Below are 24,647 nucleotides of genomic sequence, written 5' to 3'. Positions count from 1 at the left end.
TTGTCTTAAAAACATGTATCACCAATATTGATCACATCGACGGTATATAACCCCTTTGGTATTGCAATTTTGACCGCAGCGATAGTAGTTTTTTTCCGATTTTCCAAATATACTTCTCTTAATGATAACACCCTTTATTCCTACATCTGTGGTGTTAACATGTCGCAACTGAATCGATATTCATAAACTTGATAACATTTACGATGAGGAATGCTTACAAACAAAACAACAACACGGAGTTTCGAGGAATACCTGTAATGCTGATCATTGCACATTTTTTATTAGCCTCCGTGATCTTGTTAAGAAGAACTTTTTTCCTTTTGAATATTTTGTTTCTTCTGATATCAGTTCCGTGTGGATTTTGTTTGCACTATCCCTGTTCTCTTTTCGAGAACGTTACATTTGGACATTCTTGGATTAAATTAAACTAATGATATCGCGAGTGACAATGACGAATCATATGACACTTACTCTTTTGAAACAACTTATTCCTATTGCACTGTTTTCAAAGTGTCCAAAAAGTCCTTTGTTATTCATATATTACTCTATTTTATAAAAAAAAAAAAAAAAAAAAAAAAAAAAAAAAAAAAAAAAAAAAAAAAAAAACATGATACAACACATATGGTTCATGATTAATGGTTAAGCTTTTAAAGCTGAAGAGTTGTTGCTAATAATTTCTTTTTAATTCACTGTGAATAAATACTTTTCAAGCATGTACCTATATAAAGAGACAAAAAAGAATTCACACACAGACACACATACACTTACAGTTATACACCTACACAAATTAATATATGAATAAATTGTTAATACATAAATCGTATTCGTGACATTAGGTATACAGACAAAAATCAAATGCACGCAAAAGACAAAGGACAAGACATGTGGGACAAGGCAAGGACAAGGGAAACCTAGGTCAGAAAGATGTTAAATTTAATTTCTTTTAATTTTTAAATTTGCAACCAGTGAAGTATTTGTGTGTTAATCTGTATTTTATTTTTAATGTTACCTTTAGATATTAGAATTTTCTGAGCTTTTAATTCGAATTTGATATGATTTTTTAGACCATTCAGATTGAGTTTTATTTCAAGGCATTTTGATTTATATATGTATTGTTTTACCGTGAGTAATATCAAGTTATCCAAGTTGAACTTTGTATATTTATCAATTTGCTTGCCAAAGATAAATTCTTTTTTTTATTAAATCGAAGACTAAGATTTTTAGCAATAATAGTAATTCTTATATTTTCTATCAAATTATTTACTTTTTCACAATCCCATTATATATGTGTTATTGTTTCTGGATGAGTTTTACAAAAAGTGCACATATTATTATCTAATTTACCAATTTGAAATGATTTATTCTGAATTGTAATCATTGTAGTTTGGAACTGGTACATGCATTGAAAAGATATTTGCATATATTTTTCCACGTATCTTCATCAATATTGAAATTTTGATTCCATTTATTTTGGGCGGTGGGTTTAACTTTGTTTTTGATTAATATGGTATATATTTCACGAGCTCCTTTTTTACATCTTAGGATTAACTTGAGATGTATGGGTATACTTGGTAGTATACTATTATTCTCTGAATCGAAAGCTGTGCGGTTCTTCCTTATGAACTGACCTATAAAAAAAATCAGACTCTGATAGCACGAATGTTAAATTTTTCACAAAATTCTTCTAAGCTGTTAAAAATCTAATGCTGTCGATAGAGATTTTTAAATAGAAAATTCCTGAAAGAAATGAAAAACCAATATTAATTCAAAGTCCTTAGAGTAAATTATTAGACATGAATATAACAAACAAACAAACATATGATTTTACCTTTCACATTTTGAATAAGATACAATATGCTTGAATATGAACAACACTGCACCATACAGCTGTTTAAGCTTTCTCTACGACTCAACGCTAGGGGCCAAAAAGTTCGGAATACAATCTGGTCCTAACTATCGTTAAAACAGAATGGAAGATGTGTAAAACCCCTTAATTTATTAATTTCAAAATTTAGAGGAGTACCGGAAATTAACAAATTAAATGATAAGAAAGGTAATATTATTAACCATTCCATTACCCAAAAAGGTTTACCGAGGCTTTTAAGGTTAAGGCAAACATCGGGAACTGTGTAATACTTACACATTGTAAGTCAATTTTCATTTTCAAGATTAAGCTGCTGGTTACAAAAAAAAAAAGAGATGATGTCATTCAATATGATTATCGGTCTTGAGACATTCATGATCTCATAACAGCAATTCAAAAAAAAATTATTATCTTAATTATTCACTTTGAAAAACAGAAGGATCTTTGAAAATACCAAATTTTGCGCCAATGTGATGTTTGATACTTCCGGATTCTTTTGACAAACATTTTATAGAAATCCGTTGAAAGATTAGATGTTTCTGAAAATTAACCTCTCTAATTAATCGCTTTCTTTGTCAATCACCAGACAACGTTATACATGTTGTCCCTATGGGGAGGATAACAAGTATGCATATATTTACAAATTCACGGGAATTTCATAAAACATACCATTCCTACTTTTGTCTTTCCGTGTGTAGTGGAGTTACGATTTTGTCTATTTGTGGCTTATACTTTATTTTTTACCACTACCGAACTTAAATTGTCCAACAACAACTTAGGTATGAGCAAAAACCTCAATCCAAAATTATAATAGACGAAATTATGGTATGACTGTATAAAGGCGTTCCTTTCATACAGTCAGACAGCAATTGTCTCAGGTAGAGAAAATGAATGTGGACAATAGTCTCTGTGTATCAATAACAACGACTGTGTCAGAAACACACAGCGTACACAGCAAATCATATTGTGTTTTCAGCCCATTCTTCAAAAACGTTTCATTTTTGGTTTCAGAAGCTGTAGATGTTAAGTTGTTGTCGATACTGCTGTCTTGGTTTACACTTATATATATTTAAATTTCTGCTATAGAACCCTTAAAATCAACCTACATATCAGTAATGATGTTATAACCCATTACACGTGATTGTTTTCCTGCCTGAAACTGTTCTGTGCTTTCCGCTATACTCTTTGAATAATTTGGGAACAATCCTGATGCAACGTCAGATTTAAGTCATTACGGCAATATACCAATGTCTGGTGTAACTGATAACCATTAAAAACGTCACATTGTTCCCGCAAACATGGCTTTTCCACCAGTTTGCAAAGCCTTTTGTAAAATGGGTATCGAGAACGAAGAGAAATGTATCATAAAGATTTAATAAATATCCTACAGCGTATCATGGTATATATTTTAACAGAACTGTGTTACCTTCTATCAATAATGTTAAAACCATGTTATTCCTTATGTAACATATGAACCCCTATCAGATTTGTTTTTCTCACAAATCTATTATACGTTGTTTGTGAAGAAATGGAGCTAAAGCCCGGAAGGCTTTCCAAGTTTGTTAGTTTATTAGAAAGTGCAATGGGCTACATCATTTGCTAAATCCTGTCTAAGTCAGTTTTACAATTTGACTAAGAAGATATCTCATATTTAGTAATATCGCGATCTAAACGTCAATTCCTGAGGTTCTGGTACAGGTGACATTAACGCCAGATTTGTCACATTTCGATCGATGTCATTACAATTATAGTGGTCACATGGCCATTCTTTCTGCATTGCTATCGCAGGATTAGTTAACTATCAATATGATGAGACAAAGTGCTTGTAGATAGAAAGAACAGTTAGCCTGATTTTGTTATGTTGATAAACACTTATCTATACAGAATTACATCAAATACAAAAAAAACTCAGGGTCAGTAAAATAATGTTTAGGAAATTTGACCATTCCAAGGACACTTGTATAGCATTATGTATTCAAAAGAAAATAAAGTCGACATCGCAAAAATGGTGTGCTCGGCTATCGATACCTGAAGCAATGCCGTAAAATGGTAATCCTCCTTCTAATGTACGTTATGAAAAATCGCTGAAGCGTTACTTATACGAGAGGTGTGCCCGAGCATTTAACTTCTTCAAATTTACGACTTCTTGATGTTGTTGGGGTTAGGTAACTATCCAGAAAATGTATAGATATTTTCTGATTTCCCCTAAGAATCCCAGTGAGATTGCAGCGCTTGTATCTAAAAAGAGACAATTTATTGTATATGATATGAAGGAACATAGCGCTGTCTATCGAGGACAGCTCGTGGCGACAGATCCAATTACCGGCAGTATGTCCAGAGCGGTGATCAGCCTTGAGCCTTCAGGACAACACTGGTCGGCTTTGGCATGGTGACCTCACCTTCGCCTCTTTGATGATATGCTCTCACACTATCATCACGATGATCTCAAGATGGCAGTTCAATTATAACCGGAAACTTGCTGATGGGCAAACCCCCTGAATATATCATAAACATCCTTGCTCATCAAACCTTAGCAACAATTTCATTACTCTACGTGTAGTTTTCCCTACAGGGTATCATTTATAAGGGAACAAGGTGATACATTGCTATAGTTAATATGGGATAAAGTCTACGATCATTCTCCTTCAGTAAAATAAACCTTTTAGATAATCTCATAATGAGAAATAAGAAACTTTGTTTCTTTGGTGTTATATTATACTTGTTTTTTTAATTATGTGTAAAAAAAATCATATCGTTTGTATGTATATGTTGTTGCTTATTTTTAATTTACAGACAATGTTTAGAGGTACAGTGTATAATCCACTTAGGGTATGTTTTGACTCGAGAAATGTCGTTTACACATCTAGTTCCATCAATTGGAGCCGTGTTCAATTAGCGCGATTATTAAATGCATTAGATTTTAAAGGTGCAAACCTCGAATTATTCAGAGTAAATAGCACTTTATAATACTTCAAGTATTACATAGGGTTAAAATTAATTATCCCCATACATACATCACGCGTATTATCGATACTTATTCGATTTACTGGTAACCATCATTTGATGTTAATTATATTTTAATGCTTAAAGCTCAATGTTCTGTTTCCTTGATTTTTTTTTTGATTTTTTAAATTTTTTTTATTATTTTTTTACAGTCAGTCAGTGTTATATTCGAAGGTAGGTGGTTGTATGTGTACACTGTACCGAGTTGTATGATGATTTGTGTAGGTAATGGTAGAATGATTAAGTAATATATATATACTTGTAGTAGGACGAACTACTAGCTATACTTGGAGAAGGCTATAGATGTGATTACAAAATTAGTAGGATTTACATGCAGTTATCGTTTACTTGTGGTTTATTATAGCCACGTTTATACTTGTAAAAAGATATAGATTATTATAGAATATTATTTATTATCATTTCAATGTTCCGATGAGTGGAGAAAGGTAAAGGATACTTGTTGCAGGAGTTATCATTTCATGTATTTCATGAATAATACGATGACTCATGCAATATCATGATTTTTGATCGTCATTGCGTACCATTACGGAGCTTTATTTGCAGACTAGTGTTAGTTTCAAACATGCAATACGCAAAAAGTATCTTATATTGTGCTGCCATTCTGCAAAATTCTCGTTAACATGCTTCTATTAATATATTGCGTTTGTAGTGTGACAAAACAGGGTGTAGTAAGATGATAAATGATCGAGAAATAAAACTAAAAAACAATACGTTCTATAATTTTGTTTTCTGTTTATTTTAGAAACAAAAAGTCACAAAGTGCTAAGCTCTGCATCCTTTTCCTGTAACAGACAATTAAAAGGTTTCCAATAATGCTGAATACATGTTAAATTGCCTTATTTATCCAGTGTGAAAAGCAACCTATCGTGATCAAATTCTTTTCGCAGTATGCTTTGTGAACGTTTACGCAGCAAACAAACATGTTCCCCTTTTTCAATATGGTATATGTCACGTATGAAATGAAAGAATGATTAATACTCAGTTTTTCATGTTTCAGGGTGTTATATTCCATGTGGAGAATCATCCTGTCTTCAAGTGGTATACTCAATGCGTCACATTCAACTTTTTCCCTACCCCTAAACACGAGCTCGCCTATAACCTGTTCAACGTCATCACAGTGTATGCACTGCCACTACTTATTATCACCACGTCATATTCATTGATCCTCTACAAAATATCGAAAAAGGCAAAACAGGCAAAAGGTAGGTATGACGGTAATACATACCGTAAAAGTGGAAATTTTCGCGATGTGGACATGAGTAACTTAATTAAAAAATGTACACATGCAAATATTTATGCAAAGATTATATAGTAAACTCTTCCGTCTTTTCGTATCGAGTTATCTGCTCTTGTGAGCAGGTATTGATTGTTACGTCATTTGTTTGTAAGAGTAACGTCATAAATTTTTGAGAAAACGACGTAATTTTCTCACACAACCTATTGACGTAACAATCAATACCTGCTCACAAGAGCAGATAACTCTGCAATACGAAAAGACGGAATTGTCAAAGCGAACTGTTCCATACCACGATAAGTGTTAACGCGAACATTTCCACACGTGAACATTTCCACTTTTGCAGTGTGCGTGTTAGTCAGTTCCAGCATTGTTATTTATATGGAAGGGTTTCGTTTCGCAAGCGGCAATGTTAACGAAACATTACATGTTCAGTAAATTCTTGTAGATCTAAGTCCAAATAAAAAGGCAACAACAGGAACTCAGAAGACATGAAAACATAAAAACTGATTACAACTTGACTAGAATTTTCCTCTTACAGACGTTTGAATTATCACTATAAAATACAAAGGGATTTAAATAGAATAAAGGCAATAGAAAAGTTTACAAATGTTTTACTATACCACATGACCAAAGTAAAGCGAACTATTGATGTCATGACATTTAACGAAGTAAGGCCGCGCCTTTATGACTTGATTGTTTGTCCATGCAGAAAGGAAAATAGGTAAACATTTGACTGCACTATATGGCATCGGTACAGTTTAACGTTGATGTTACAAAATTCCAGTTTTCATATCTCAGTGTTTTTCATGATAAAAAAATGTTGCATGATATTATTGGATTACTTCATAGTTTCGTGCATTTAACTGGATATTTAAGAGTTCGACTTGTTGTGATGCACATACTTCTATAATAACTACCATATATATTTTAAAAATTACTCGAAGATTAAATGGATTTTTGCATCTAAACAAACGAATCAAACCTGTTACACATTTGGCATCCTCGTGCAACTTACCGCAGGTTAAATCCTAAATATACATTACCCATTGCTTTAAAATGAATATCTTTAAGAGTTAAAGACATGCAAATTATATTAATTGCTACTTGTGGGCTGCACTGATATCTTGTTAATCCCCGGAAGCGCCTCTACAGAGCTCGTCCTGTCGTCTCACGTAATTACTAATTACACAGCGTAAGCCTTTAACAAACCTGTAATTACGTAGGCAATATCCTTCCTCCATGTTATATATAGATCATAAAAAGGGACATTGTGGAAACTATAGACTGAACGCATTAATTTTGTGTTACCTATATCAAAAATTGATAGATTGCGGTATAAAACAGTCCCTTAGGGAAATTTACTGCAAGTTAGACAATGTCATCTATCTATTTATGGACCTTAGTTAGTACGTCTCCCTTTTTTCACTTTGTATCAAGCCTTCGATGTGTCCAATCAATCAACACCTGCTTTCACTATATATATTTTTCGTCTGTTGTGTTTTATATGCTTTTAGTCTCGTGGTAATTGAGTATGGAGCCGATATTGCTTTTATATTTCCCTTCGTCCACAAGGGACTGAGACGTATAGTGATATGACGCTTGATAATGAAAGTTGTATCTGCCTGCATTAGTAAATTTTCCGTTAATCCCCATTATGATGACGCTTGCTGAACGAAAGGCAGTAGTTTAGACACGTTATGATACGTGTAAGACTAAAACATCAGACATAGAATACAGCGACCGCCTTCGAATGTTACGGTTTTAATGTGTGCGACAAACACATATGTATAGAAACCTACGAAACTATATTGTATGATCATAATGAGATAACAATGCATAGAAATTCATGAAATATAATGTATATGCACATTTTAGATCTTCATGTTACATCAATGAATACGCAAAAGAAAGATAATGATATTAGAATCAGTATGTACCTACCTGATATAAAATACTACAAGAAACCAATGGTATGCAAGAACTACATGTATGTACAGAACCTAAGGAGACAACCACATATAGAACGTTATAAGTCATTCCTATATATAACGCTATGAAACAACTTCGTACAAGTACAGAACTTTAAGAAGACAGCAAGAGAAAGAATGGTGTGAGACGAGATGAATAATGTGTGAGACAACAAGATACAGAACGGTGTGAGGAACAATATACACGCATCATTGAACGTTATGAGACAACAAGATACAGAACGGTGTGAGAAACAATATACATACAGCATTGAACGTTATGAGACAACAAGATACAGAACGGTGTGAGAAACAATATACATACAGCATTGAACGTTATGAGACAACACGATACAGAACGCTGTGAGAAACAATATACATACAGCATTGAACGTTATGAGACAACACGATACAGAACGCTGTGAGAAACAATATACATACAGCATTGAACGTTATGAGACAACACGATACAGAACGCTGTGAGAAACAATATACATACAGCATTGAACGTTATGAGACAACACGATACAGAACGCTGTGAGAAACAATATACATACAGCATTGAACGTTATGAGACAACACGATACAGAACGCTGTGAGAAACAATATACACACAGCATTGAACGTTATGAGACAACACGATACAGAACGCTGTGAGAAACAATATACATACAGCATTGAACGTTCTTAGACAACACGATACAGAACGGTGTGAGAAACAATATACATACAGCATTTAACGTTATGAGACAACACGATACAGAACGGTGTGAGAAACAATATACATACAGCATTGAACGTTATGAGACAACACGATACAGAACGGTGTGAGAAACAATATACATACAGCATTGAACGTTATGAGACAACACGATACTGAATGCTGTGAGAAACAATATACATACAGCATTGAACGTTATGAGACAACACGATACAGAACGCTGTGAGAAACAATATACACACAGCATTGAACGTTATTAGACAACACGATCAGAACAAAAGTATAAAGTATATATAGAATGCTACAAGACAACCAAGAGAATAGCTACGTGACACAGTCATATATCTAGCTTTAGAACTGATCGCATCTATATGTTCATTTCAATAAGGTGTTATCTCTTTAATCCATATGGAACTTCAAGACAGGTGCATGTTAATACCTCCTTGTGTAGCTGTAAATCAGTATAATGAAACCTTATCCCAAACCCATCAATACAAGCCATATAGGAAAGTTCACACGTATACTGCATCGTATTAAGCCGCGGTCTCCAACAAACACTCAGCTAGATCTTGAGAAGGTCGCATACCATATTAGCGTTTACTGTGATTGATTGCCAAATCTACGTTGGTGTCTTGTTACTGACATTATCAATATATTTTGGCAAAACAACTCTTTCTTATACATGCTTCGTGTTTGTGATTTTCGCAAATTAGCACAGGCGAACGGATCAAGTATCATCAATTTAAAACGTGACTGCCTGATCGATATATTTAGTCATCAATATCAATACAAAATACCACGGTATAACAATCAATATAAAAACAAATCAGTCGACAACAATCAATATAATGATTCATATGACAACATTCAATAACACGTTTTTCTTAGGGCAACAGTTAATTTAAAAGTACCACAAGGCAACAATCAATACAAAAACTCATGTTACATAGGACAACAATAATCAGGAAACTATCAAAGGACATAATGAATAAGGATATACCACAATATTTAGTGTTATTTCTATATGACAGATAACCAGTCCTTTCAACACTGCCATTGTCTACAAGCTATGTGTCATTGCTATATGACAGATAACCCGCCCCGTCAACACTGCCATTTTTTACATGCTTAGTGTTATTTCTATATGACAGATAACCAGCCATTATTTCAACACTGCCAATGTCTACAAGCTATGTGTCATTGCTATATGACAGATAACCAGCCCCGTCAACACTGCCATTTTTTACATGCTTAGTGTTATTTCTATACGACAGATAACCAGCCATTATTTCAACACTGCCAATGTCTACAAGCTATGTGTCAGTGCTATATGACAGATAACCCGCCCCGTCAACACTTCCATTTTTTACATGCTTAGTGTTATTTCTATACGACAGATAACCAGCCATTATTTCAACACTGCCAATGGCTACAAGCTATGTGTCATTGCTATATGACAGATAACAGCCCCGTCAACACTGCCATTTTTTACATGCTTAGTGTTATTTCTATATGACAGATAACCAGCCATTTCAACACTGCCATTGTCTACAAGCTATGTGTTATTGCTATATGACAGATAACCAGCCATTTCAACACTGCCATTGTCTCCAAGCTTAGTGTTATTGGTATATGACAGATAACCAGCCCCGTCAACACTGCCATTGTCTACAAGCTAAGTGTTATTGCTTTATGACAGATAACCAGCCACGTCAATACTGCAATTTTGTGCATGCTAAGTGTCATTGCTATATGACAGATAACCAGCCCTTTCAACACTGCCATTTTTTACATGCTTAGTGTTATTTCTATATGACATATAACCAGTCCTTTCAACACTGCCATTGTCTACAGGCTATTTGTCTTTGCTATATGACAGATAACCAGCCCCGTCAACACTGCCATTTTTTACATGCTTAGTGTTATTTCTGTATGACAGATAAATAGCCATTTCAACACTGCCATTGTCTACAAGCTATGTGTTATTGCTATATGACAGATAACCAGCACTTTCAACACTTCCACTGTCTACAAGCTAACTGTTATTGGTAATTGACAGATAACCAGCCCCACCAGCACTGCCATTGTCTACAAGCAGACTGTTTTTGTAATGTGACAGACAACACATCCCTTCATCAAAGCGCATGTCCTTTAGGGAACATGTAATGTGATATAGCCTAAAATGAACACTTAAGTATGATCTACAAGTGCACAGGTTTTGCTATACGACTGATAATATTCCCCACTGTCAAAACAGTTCGTGTTATCTCTGGTTTGTTTTTTGCTACAGTGACATGAAACCCCATCGGTTAACACTCATATTAACTACTATTTCACATATATTTTTGATTATACAACGTCGCCTATACATGTAGTTTATCACTTTTTTTATTTGTTTATGCACTGTAACCACGGTGTATATACTATACATGTAAGACACACGTTCACATATGCTATGTTACATCTAGCCATTCAAGTGAAACAATCTCCAAAAAGCTTCCGCAAATGAAATCTCCGTAAGTCACTTATCTTGGACGCATTAACCTTACAGAGTGAAGGACCACATGTGTATGTGCATATTTATTTATTTCAGGATAAAATGATAACATTGGGCTAGTGACAGTTGCGTCCAAATATTTGCACAGGCACATACAAGAACTGTGTAATTTAAATGCTTATCGATATTGTCGCGTTCCCTTTCAGGGGCATAGAATAAAAGCAATCAACAAATGTGTATATGTTGTTATGGAATATATCACTCAAATGTTCAAACCAAACACCTTGTTTGTTTTGTTGAAGATCCATCCTTTCATAGGAGAACTATTAAACTTTTTTATGAGATAAAATATACATAATTTGCCTGGATGTTGGTCTGAGTTTGGGGTTATGCTTTGGCTATATGATCATATGTACGGACAATAATACACGTAACAGCCAGTATAGATAAATACAAGAAGCTTGATTAAACAAAGTAACATGCATGATATACATATATATATAGTTCAGTAGGGTAAAGAGTCCAAAATTTGGTAATACGGGTTAAAAAACCACACTGTTGATTTGCTGCAAAGCTAGGGTGGGTTAGTGTAGTATATACTAGGCAACTTCTACATAATTATGCACTATATCCATGTCCAAGTTTGCTGGCCGTCGGTGAGATCTAACGATACAAACGTGATTCCACGTGGAGTGCGCTTCATTGTTCCAGACAGTTTTTAACAGTTGGAGATCAGCTGGTAATTACTTAATGGTCGATACCTATGGATTTACATCTGACAGTGGTCAGTTCACCGGTATAGACGAGACGACATGTTTCACACTCTAAAAAGAAGCGCTGGCGAGTTTTGGATGCTAACTCACCTAAGGTACAATAAGCTTCAATCATTTTGCCCTCGTTAAAAGCCCGGCTACTCTGAAAAGGGAATATGACCTCAATGAATGCTAAAGGTTCACTTGTACCACGTGTCCTGGAGATCTGTTTCAACAGACTGCAGTATCATGTGAACTATTCCTGTAGTTTACACGAATATGATAAACTATTTAAGAGATTTACTTCGGAGAGTAGGCCTTTAAACCAACATGGGTTTATTGAAGTTTTGACCCGATATTTCCATATTGTTGCAGAATATTGCAGTATGTTGCACCGTTAAAGCAGATACATTACCGAGTGGAGGCTCTGTTTTACTAACATGTTTTCTTATTTTTGAAAACCAACTTTACTTTTTGGAGTCATTCACATTAAACGGTCTTTCAGATTGTTTCGAGTTAACCGCTGAAGTGCATGTCTAGGGTTGACAAGGAATGAGTTTGAAGGTATGAAGATCGACCAACATGTCAAGTTAAATTTGGTTCATATATTACTAAGCCCTGCCGAAGTCTTCTATTGAATAAACATGTCTTTGTTAAAGTCACGTTACGTACGAGTATCCATGTCCTTCCTTCAGCAACAACGTCGTTGCAGCGTATTTTCGGGACAAATCATGTTCCACAGTGCCAAAGGCTGTGACAAGTCTGATGATTCTCACAAGATCTGTACAGGCTTGAGGTGTGACACTTTCTTAATGAACTCACGCTGCAGAACATTTTGCAAACCATCACATCCTTTAGAACATTGATTCTAGAACTTTGTCAATAATTGGATGGAAAGGGGTTCCTCTGTAGCTCTTATACTTGCGCTTTCGGCATTTTCCTCTCGTAGATTTGGGAAAGCAACGTTTGTGGTATTCAGATATTCTCCCAATATTGCTGGTAAGATTATATAATCATGTAATGCAAGTACAAATGTAGTTCTAGCCTCTCGATCAAACCAAAGGAAATGAATGGTTTCCTTAACCTGTGATGATCTTGTTTATCCTTATGTTGTCGATCGTGTGGCCTCAATTTTGAATCTGTTGATGTTTTGACTGTCTGTTGAATTACATAATCCGGGAAAGATGGCTTGCTTATATGTCTTATTCATCCCTCTTATATATATCATTTATTGATTCCGTCACTCACATGTCGTTCATTTAGACTATCAATCGATATCTTCTGCACCTAGTTTGTAGAATGTTTTAGAGTATCCGAAACTTGCATCCACTGTAAGCCAAAAATGTCTGTTAGTCGTGTTTTCGACCATCTACGATCCATTGAGTCGCGGGTTCGAGGTATACGTGGGACATCCAGAATCAAAAGTCATTACGCAAATAAAAAAGACATTGTTCAGTAAGCTAATTATTTTTCTAAAAGAAATGTTATAACAATTAATTTTAGTAGCTTCACTACAAACTCTTTTACGATCGTTAACTTTCTTTTCATTAGTACATGTGCATGTAGTAACACACCACTACTTCCTTAAAAGTTACGTACCTGTGCATGAACATGTAGTAACACACCACTACTTCCGTAGAAGTAACGTACCTGTACCTGTACATGTGGTAACACACCACTACTTCCCTAGAAGTAACGTACCTGTACCTGTACATGTGGTAACACACCACTACTTCCTTAGAAGTAACGTACCTGTACCTGTACATGTGGTTACACACCACTACTTCCTTAGAAGTAACGTACCTGTACCTGTACATGTGGTAACACACCACTACTTCCTTAGAAGTAACGTACCTGTACCTGTACATGTGGTAACACACCACTACTTCCTTAGAAGTAACGTACCTGTACCTGTACATGTGGTAACACACCACTACTTCCTTAGAAGTAACGTACCTGTACCTGTACATGTGGTAACACACCACTACTTCCTTAGAAGTAACGTACCTGTACATGTACATGTGGTAACACACCACTACTTCCTTAGATGTAACGTACCTGTACATGTTCATGTAGTAACACACCACTACTCCCTTAGAAGTAACGTACCTGTACCTGTACATGTGGTAACACACCACTACTTCCTCAGAAGTAACGTACCTGTACCTGTACATGTGGTTACACACCAATACTTCCTTAGATGTAACGGACCTGTACATGTTCATGTAGTAACTCACCACTACTCCCTTAGAAGTAGCGTACCTGTACCTGTACATGTAGTAACACACCCCTACTTCCTTAGAAGTAACATACCTGTACATGTACATGTAGTAACACACCACTACTTCCTTAGAAGTAACGTACCTGTACATGTACATGTAGTAACACACCACTACTTCCTTAGATGTAACGAACCTGTACATGTACATGTAGTAACACACCACTACTTCCTTAGAAGTAACGTACCTGTACATGTACATGTAGTAACACACCACTACTTCCTTAGATGTAACGAACCTGTGCATGTACATGTAGTAACACACCACTACTTCCTTAGATGTTACGTACCTGTACCTGTACATGTACATGTAGTAACACACCACTACTTCCTTAGATGTAACGAACCTGTACATGTACATGTAGTAACCCACCACTACTTCCTTAGAAGTAACGTACCTGTACCTGTACATGTAGTAACACACCACTACCTCCTTAGATGTAACGTACCTGTACCTGTACATGTAGTAACACAGCACTACTTCCTTAGAAGTAACGTACCTGTACCTGTACATGTGGTAACACACCACTACTTCCTTAGAATTAACGTACCTGTACATGTACATGTAGTAACAGACCACTACATCCTTAGATGTAACGTACCTGTACCTGTACATGTAGTAACACACCACTACCTCCTTAGAAGTAACGTACCTGTACCTGTACATGTAGTAACACACCACTACTTCCTTAGATGTAACGAACCTGTACATGTACATGTAGTAACCCACCACTACTTCCTTAGAAGTAACGTACCTGTACCTGTACATGTGGTAACACACCACTACTTCCTTAGAATTAACGTACCTGTACATGTACATGTAGTAACAGACCACTACATCCTTAGAAGTAACGTACCTGTACATGTACCAGATTTCTTTTCACAGTACTTACATACTAGCAGACACTCTTCAGTAGTAACGAGCGATTTTCCTTCCGTTGTAGTAACATGCAGGATCGCCAACTTCAGTATTTTAATCTGTCTCCCTTCCTCCATGATACATGAAACATAGCAACATTTCTCCTCAATTAGAACAAGCCACCTTATCACTCTCAGTAGCAGCATACCAACCTACCCTCTGCATTTATTAACATACCTGTCACGCATCCTACGTAGCGGCATACAATGTACCAACGTTTTGGTTTTATTTTGTTGAACGGCCTATAAACAAACATGCTCATTTAAGGACGTGCGTTCGTGTGTGTATTGCATGCATGTACATTGTATGTGTACTTGAGGCAGACTGTTAATGTTGCCTCCTGGGTCTGATGCCGACTTTAGAGTGCTATCTCACTTAAGTACCATGCTGAAGGTACCAAGCACAGCACTCCACCGGTCACATTATACTTACAACGGGTAAACTAGTGGTTGCGATTACCTTTATGTGAAACGTTAAGCTGGCAATTTCAACTCTAACTGTTAAGTACTTTGGTATGTCCTGGACTTGGGACAAAACCAATTACCTTTCCAACATGGGCAAACGTGCATTAGTATGGCCAAAAGGAATTGTATTGTCAAGAGAGGCGTAAGGAAACAAAAGAGCTAGTAGGAAATTGGGAGAATGATCCAAATTGTTGCAAAAGGTGCAGCAGAATTATTCTGTTCGTTGTTGAGGCTTCAAGTCAACAGCACACAAAAACATCCGAATTATGCAGGTGGTTCCAACATACGTTGCCTTTTACATTATGTAGTGTGTGTAGCAGCAGGTCTATTTTTTTTAAATCATCTTCAGTTATAACATACCGACCTACTCTTTTATTTATAGCATACAATACATGAATAATGTACTAGCGTCTCCTCCTCGAGGGTAACACACGTAGGCCTGCTCAAAGCTTATCGCGGTGACTTTACGCGCGATGCTGGTGACACCGCCTCAAAACACGCATGGCGCCCGCTAAAAGTATCGCTGTATTATTCAGTTTTCAGAATTTAATGTCATATATATCACAGAAAACGCCTTTTTAAGTTCATTCGTCTTATGTTATTTATGGATAGTATAGCATAACATGAATAATTCTGTTTCACCTAAAAACCCTCGAAAACGTCATAAAAACGCATGTAACGCGTAACATCTTTGGGGTAAGACATTTAAAAAAAATCTATAAATTCGCGCCAAAACTGTTCAGAAATTTAAAAATCAGATTTATTTGTAAAGAAAAATAACAATCTAAAAGGTTTTGTTATCAAACAGGCAAAATAAAAAAAATCCGAAATTGGTCGTTTTTGACGTACATTTTGCATAAATTGAAACTGACGTATAAAAGTAAATTGCAAAACATGAAATAAAATAATTTTGTCCTAATTAGAAACACTTTTCACTTTTGTTATAGGATCAATAACGAAAAAATCGCACTACACTTATCAGTTTCCGTAAAATGTCCCCCTTAGGCGATGTAACGGGAATAATTTTGCGCAACATTTAGAATGCCAAACATCAGTAGAAATCTTGAGGTCATTTTATCACTTGGAGTTAAATTTCAAGCATCATTATCATTTTCGAAACACTATGTGGATAAAGTTAATACTGAAACGTTCGAAAACAAAGGAAACGATTTTGATAATATAAGCTAGTCCACAACCCACATCTATCTTTTCCTTTTCCCGGCCATTTTTTTAACTTTATATATTTCACAATAATTATGAAAAAAGGTTTATAAGGCTAATGTTGATCATTCTTCTTTTTCCGCACGTTAGCCTACAAGGGAGTCACACAAAAGAACGCAAAATATGATAAAACATATAAAAAGCAACGTCAGATATGATAAAAACGACGTCATTTTACGTTTCACAAGGTGTCACCAACATCGGGCGTAACGTCGGTATAATTCGGAACTCGTTATCTATTGTAACACAGTCAGTGTTACGACGTTGCAGAAATAGATTTCGTATATCTATCAGGAATAGAATTAATTTCATCGGGAATATCTATCAGGAATAGAATTGATTACATCAGGAATATCTCGGACAACGCTTCAAGTCTTAATTGACTATCAGCATGTGGGGCTTATGGACCCCTGACAGTCAGTGTTACGGCGTTGTGTAATTGATCACGTATGTCGGGAATAGCTCGGACAACCTGTGCAATGGTACGACGTTGTGTAACTGAAACTGACCATCTATATTTGTGTAACTGAAACTGACCATCATTATTATGTAGGGCTTAATTATATCGGGAATAGCTCGGACAACATGTATAAATAGATTACGTATATCGGGAATATTAATCCAGATTGCTATGCACGAAACAGTTATAATCGAGTATAAATATAACCTAGAAAGGGGATAATGTCAGAGAGGAGTAAGGGACGGCGAGAGAGGAGCAAGGGAGGGGTAGAGAACTGGCAGAAGGGCTAGGGACAGCTAGAGATGGGCTAGAGCTAGTACAGGTAGAGACAGCTCGGAGACGACTGAGAGCGTGACCAAACGATATCGACCGATCCTAATAATTGAGGTTACTATCAGAATAAACTTTTAACCAACCATCAACCCTTGTCACTCGTGTTGTGTTAAACTATTCCAGAGCGTGTCCTAAATAGCACGATTTCTCGATTGCCATCATTTTACCAATTATTTCCTTAGTAGTTAGGTTTCTAAAGGCTTTAAGCTAGACGGAAGACCATTTAAAGTCGTTATCCTGACTTGGTTTCTAACCGTGTTTCAGTATCTACCATAAATGAAGACCTAGTTTCATCCTGATGAGATGAGAGGGAATATGGCGTTTACAACCTTTGGTGCGTCCGGAAATTTGTTATATTCGTTATTGTCCTCATTATTTTGTGAGGTTTAAAGATCGCTCTCCTTTTAGTTTTGTCACCCCACTTCCTGTTGTACTATTTTCTTAGTTTCTTACTGACATTTAATTCCAAGTTGTAATACATGTATCCTGTTTTGTCACCGAGTCCCTGTGTAAAATTGTGTTGTGACGCCGCATTACAATTATGTTTTGATAATTAGTAACCATTGTATGTTGATGGTGAGTTACTGTTGTATTTTGATGGTGAGTTAATGTTGTATTTTGATGGTGAGTTAGTGTTGTATTTTGATGGTGAGTTACTGTTGTACTTTGATGGTGAGTTACTGTTGTATGTTTATGGTGAGTTACTGTTGTATGTTGATGGCGAGTTACTGTTGTATTTTGATGGTGAGTTACTGTTGTATGTTGATGGTGAGTTACCATTGAATTTTGATGGTGAGTTACTGTTGTATGTTGATGGTGAGTTACTATTGTATTTTGATGGTGAGTTAATGTTGTATTTTGATGGTGAGTTACTGTTGTATTTTGATGATGATGAGTTATCATTGTATTTTGACGGTGAGTTACCATTGTATTTTGATGGTGAGTTACTGTTGTATGTTGGTGGTGAGTTACTGTTGTATTTTGATGGCGAGTTACCATTGCATTTTGATGGTGAGTTACTGTTGTATTTTGATGGTGGCTACTGTTGTATGTTGATGGTGAGTTACCATTATATGTTGATGGTGAGTTACTGTTGTATTTTGATGTTGAGTTACTGTTGTATTTTGATGGTGGCTACTGTTGTATGTTGATGGTGAGTTACTGTTGTATGTTGATGGTGAGTTACTGTTGTATTTTGAGGGTGAGTTAGTTGTATTTTGATGTTGAGTTACTGTTGTATTTTGATGGTGAGATACTGTTGTATTTTGTTGGTGAGTTACTGTTGTATATTGATGTTGAGTTACTGTTGTATGTTGGTAGTGAGTTACTGTTGTATTTTTCTGGTGAGTTACTGTTGTTTGTTGATGGTGAGTTACCATTGTATTTTGATAGTGAGTTACCATTGTATGTTGAGGGTGAGTTAGTTGGATTTTGAGGTTGAGTTACTGTTGTATTTTGAAGATGAAAAGTTACCATTGTATTTTGATGGTGAGTTACTGTTGTATGTTGATGGTGAGTTACTGTTGTATTTTGCTGGTGAGTTACTGTTGTATGTTGATGGTGAATTACTGTTGTATGTTGATGGTGAGTTACTGTTGTATTTTGATGGTGAGGTACTGTTGTATGATGATGATGGTGAGTTACTGATGTATGTTGATGGTGAGTTACTGTTGTATGTTGATGGTGAGTTACTGTTGAATGTTGATGGTGAGTTACTGTTGTATTTTGATGGTGAGTTACCATTGTATTTTGATGGGGAGTTACTGTTGTATGTTGGTGGTGAGTTACTGTTGTATTTTGATGGCGAGTTACTGTTGTATTTTGATGATGATGAGTTACCATTGTATTTTGATGGTGAGTTACTGTTGTATGTTGGTGGTGAGTTACTGTTGTATTTTGATGGCGAGTTACTGTTGTATTTTGATGATGATGAGTTACCATTGTATTTTGATAGTGAGTTACCATTGTATTTTGATGGTGAGTTACTGTTGTATGTTGGTAGTGAGTTACTGTTGTATTTTGATGGTGAGTTACCATTGTATTTTGATGGTGAGGTACTGTTGTATGATGATGATGATGAGTTACCATTGTATTTTGATGGTAAGTTACCATTGTATTTTGATGGAGAGTTACTGTTGTATTTTGATGGTGAGCTACCATTGTATTTTGATGGTGAGTTACCATTGTATTTTGATGTTGAATTACTGTTGTATTTTGACGGTGAGTTATCGTTGTATTTTGATGGTGATTTACCATTGCATTTTGATGGTGAGCTACTGTTGTATGTTGATGGTGAGTTACTGTTGTATGATGATGGTGAGTTACCGTTGTATTTTGATGGTGAGTTACCGTTGTATTTTGATGGTGAGTTATCGTTGTATGTTGACGCTCCGCTACCATTGTATTTTGACGGTGATTTACCGTTGTACGTTGACGCTCCGCTACCATTGTATTTTGACGGTGAGTTACCGTTGTATGTTGACGCTCCGCTACCATTGTATTTTGACGGTGAGTTATCGTTGTATGTTGACGCTCCGCTACCATTGTATTTTGACGGTGAGTTACTGTTGTATGTTGACGCTCCGCTACCATTGTATTTTGACAGTGGGTTGATGGTGAGTTACTGTTGTATGTTTACGCTCCGCTACCATTGTATATGTTGATGGTGAGTTACTGTTGTATTTTGATGGTGAGTTAATGTTGTATTTTGATGTTGAGTTAATGTTGTATTTTGATGTTGAGTTAATGTTGTATTTTGATGTTGAGTTACTGTTGTATTTTGATGATGATGAGTTGTCATTGTATTTTGACGGTGAGTTACCGTTGTACGTTGACGCTCCGCTACCATTGTAATTTGACGGTGAGTTACCGTTGTACGTTGACGCTCCGCTACCTTTTTTTTTACAGTGAGTTACCGTTGTACGTTGACGCTCCGCTACCATTGTATTTTGACGTTGAGTTATCGTTGTACGTTGACGCTCCGCTACCATTGTATTTTGACGTTGAGTTATCGTTGTACGTTGACTCTCCGCTACCATTGTATTTTGACGGTGAGTTATCGTTGTACGTTGACTCTCCGCTACCATTGTATTTTGACGGTGAGTTACCATTGTACGTTGACGCTCCGCTACCATTGTATCTTGACGGTGAGTTACCGTTGTACGTTGACGCTCCGCTACCATTGTATCTTGACGGTGAGTTACCGTTGTACGTTGACGCTCCGCTACCATTGCATTTTGACGGTGAGTTATCGTTGTACGTTGACTCTCCGCTACCATTGTATTTTGACGGTGAGTTACCATTGTACGTTGACGCTCCGCTACCATTGTATTTTGACGGTAAGTTACCGTTGTATGTTGACGCTCCGCTACCATTGTATTTTGACGGTGTATAACCATTTACACTGAGTTACAATTGTGTTTTTTACGTTGAGTGACCATTTTGTTACCATTCTGACGCTGATTTAACGTTTTATGTTGAAGTAGAGTTACATTTAGTAATTTATACTCATAGTGTTTTCACACTTAGTAACAATCCTGGGGGGGTTTTCACGGCAAGTTCAATGCACGAAACAATTTTATTAGGTACAAATATATCGCAGTATCCCTGTGTTATGAAATCAACACTCATATACGAATGTGACTGTATATCATATATATGTGTGTTCCATGTCCTATTACCTACCATGCTTTTAATTTCATGGAAATTCCATATTTTAGGCATGCCTTCATGATAAACACAATTTACACAGTCCATACTATTAAAACAGACTTCCTCTATTTTTATAAAGTTTATGTAATTAAGCGTGTGTATGCATGTCCCTTCTTAACAGTACATTTTGTACTTTGATTTTTAATATCTGTTTTAACTTATGTCACCAATAAGTCCTATAAGTGCGGAAAAGCTATATGGAGCAGGGTGATTTATGTTTGTCATGCTGTATCCATTACCACATTTCATAAATGCAATCCCAGTTTTGTGTCCTACGTTAACATCATTCCATGCCGTGGAACAGTGTGCATATGAATAAAATGTTTGCGAAAAAGGAATGACAAAAATTGTAAATGCCGAGGAGTGTACCGTTACATAGGCTGTAAGTTCTCTATAAATCCAGACCGAGTAGTGTTACGACAAGACAGACCCATTATCTAGAAAGGATACGCCTGAAAGTGCCTGATATCGATCGCTCGGGCTTGACCAGAGGGCTTACTCTGTTGACACTCGTCGCATTAAGAGGAGACACCTTATGATTCCTTCGTGTCCGATGTGGTATCTTTCTCGCGAAATAATCACACAGAAGTGCGGTATAGCAGGCAAGGGGCACATTAAGGGACCTTACTCTATATACCAAGGGAGCGTTAAAACTTTGCAATGATTATATCGCTAGCCGCATTCCACATAATTTTAAAAAATTGACCGGAAAAGCCTTTTCATAGTCGGTAACTATAGGAATCCCATTAGGATTCCGTTAGATTAATGCCAATGATATGAAACACAACATGTCGCTTTATATAGATTTCACATATCATCAAAGCTTTGAATAATTTTTTGGTCGTTTTGTTGTCTCTTCGCTTATTTCCGGATTAGCCAACGTAGGTACATGCAATGTGGTCTAGTGTTTACTTCTTACACATCGTTATCAATAAAACAACATTATTTGGATTCCATCTAAAAATAATGTTCAAAATAACGTTCACTTAATGATGCAAAACAAAATATGTGTATCAAGTAGATTTTGTTTGCTTCCTTTTTATGAAAACATAAAATAAAATTTAGTTAATCAATGCTTTGTGTAAGGAGAGTAAAATCAAACGATGCCAGACCTGGATTCGAACTTTGGACCTCTGAACACCAAGAATGGAGAAGTGCCCCGACTTAAACGTACGGTTTAACCAATTGGTGAAGTTGTTGACTCAGAGCTCAGTTATGAAAAATGGTAAATGAAATTGATATTGACTAAAGTGATTAATAAATCATTTTACAATATTATATTACATAATTCTTTCTATTTAGTATAAAACATACTAGAAAGTTACTTGAAAAAAGACCAATATTATTTAACAAACAAATTGTAAAAGGTTTTAGCGCTGTAGTGAATTATCCCGTTAACAACAAAGTACAGCCGTTATCGGTGCTGTCAAAAAACGAGAATTCGTTGTTTTTTTTATGATAAATACCAGAGTTCGTTATGTTTTGAATAATAATTAACGAGATAATAATGAGTTGAACAATTGCTACAAATTAGTCTTTATTTGCGTTTCCCTGCCGAAGTAATCATTATAAGTTACACAATGGTAGTTATTGTGAATAATTTACCAACATAAAGGATCAGATCGTGCATTTACGACACTGGAAAATATAAGCATAGGAGACTTTAATAGTAGGTTCGTATAGAATACTATAATTGTGTTAGCTTCTGAGTGTGACAAAGCATGATTGTCAATTAAAACTTCCTTTTGACATGCAAATACTATGTCAATGGTACAAAATATCAAGCTGCACTCTCGTTAGCAGGATACATTATTGTACTGTTAAAGGGGGAATGTTAACATGGAATTGGCGAAACGGCATTTTTTTATCTTTTTGAAATCTGACACAGATTCGAAATTATCACAACTGACTTACGTCACGATTATCCTGTATGAGATTTCTGTATCTCACCCTAGGGGGACATAAGCGCGCATTATGACTGCTTTGATCAATGTTAATGGTATTCAGGAAAGGTGTAGGTGTAAAAATGGTAATGAAGAACTAACCGTTGGGTCTGATTTTTTTTATTACAAACTCTAAGTAGTTATATATTCGCGTTATTGAGGTGGAGCATAATTGTCAATGTCAAATATAGCATGACAATGTATCAAGTGTTACACAATGTATATACGCTTCTTCAACACAATAAGCTTACATGTAGTATTCAAATATTGTTATATGTAGACGTGACGACTGAAAAGCTGAAATGTCAAATATTAAACGTATACTGTTAGTAGTCCTGCATGTACGCCTGAACTGTTGGCATTTAATAGGGAACATATATTTATTTCGTTATTACGTTCTCTTACTTGTACTCTTACTCTTACTTGTAAATCTTCTTCTTATTTCACTTAACCTCATTTAGCACTGCACCGGTCGAAGGATGTGCTACGTTTGCAACCTGGGTTAACGTAAATATCATAGAAAAGCATACACTGACTTAAGTTGATATTTGCCATTTATTAAAATAACGAATGACGACATATGATATTACAATTACAAAGTATTATTTTATGTAACAGTAAAACACATCAACTATTACATAAAATTATCCAGTCAGAGATAACAAAATAATAGACCCAGGACTACAAAGATTGGGATAAAAATACGCCCATCTACTACATTACAAAAGTAAACCAAACTTCATCCGTAAATGCTTATCAAATTAGTAAAACAAAGATTTAACTTAGGAACGACAACTCCGGCTTGACGGAATGATTTCGTATAATTAATAAAACTAGTTCAATATGTTAAATGTAATTTCAATTTCAATAACTAATAATACTTGATTTCATGGCATGGTTCTTGTTTGTGTTGTTGTCCTTAACGTTGGAATTTATTCTGATATACAATGTGATACACACATATATATATTATTTTACCTGATATTGTCATATTTTTTTGAGTACTATAGACAAAAATAGAACTACTAAAAAAACGAATTTAGGAATAACCTATTGAGTCTATTTAATGGAACATAGTACACATTTAACTACAAAAATGGTAATTTCGTCAATTTTAGACTCCTCAGTGGTACTTAAGGTTAACAAATCAAACTCCGAGGCTGAAGTGTTTCCGGAGCATATGTAGAATAACAGCGAAATGGGAAAGATGCTTACCTAACCCCATTAATAACATGTGTTTCCCTCAGATGTCTGCT

General features: G+C 35.6%; 1 protein-coding gene across 1 annotated transcript in view; it reads left to right on the top strand.

Annotated features, from left to right (window-relative positions):
- The window catches only part of LOC110458298 (gonadotropin-releasing hormone II receptor-like), a 128,005-nt gene that overhangs the window by 90,665 nt on the left and 12,693 nt on the right, over positions 1-24,647 (top strand). Inside the window, exon 2 of the mRNA XM_021509942.1 lies at positions 5,886-6,090. Within this exon, the coding sequence (XP_021365617.1) occupies positions 5,886-6,090 (205 nt within the window). The remainder of the gene's footprint in view (positions 1-5,885; positions 6,091-24,647) is intronic.

This window comes from Mizuhopecten yessoensis, unplaced genomic scaffold (assembly GCF_002113885.1).
Source record: "Mizuhopecten yessoensis strain PY_sf001 unplaced genomic scaffold, ASM211388v2 scaffold9541, whole genome shotgun sequence".
In the NCBI taxonomy this organism is placed as follows: domain Eukaryota; kingdom Metazoa; phylum Mollusca; class Bivalvia; order Pectinida; family Pectinidae; genus Mizuhopecten; species Mizuhopecten yessoensis.
This window is presented reverse-complemented; position numbering and strand designations above follow the sequence as displayed.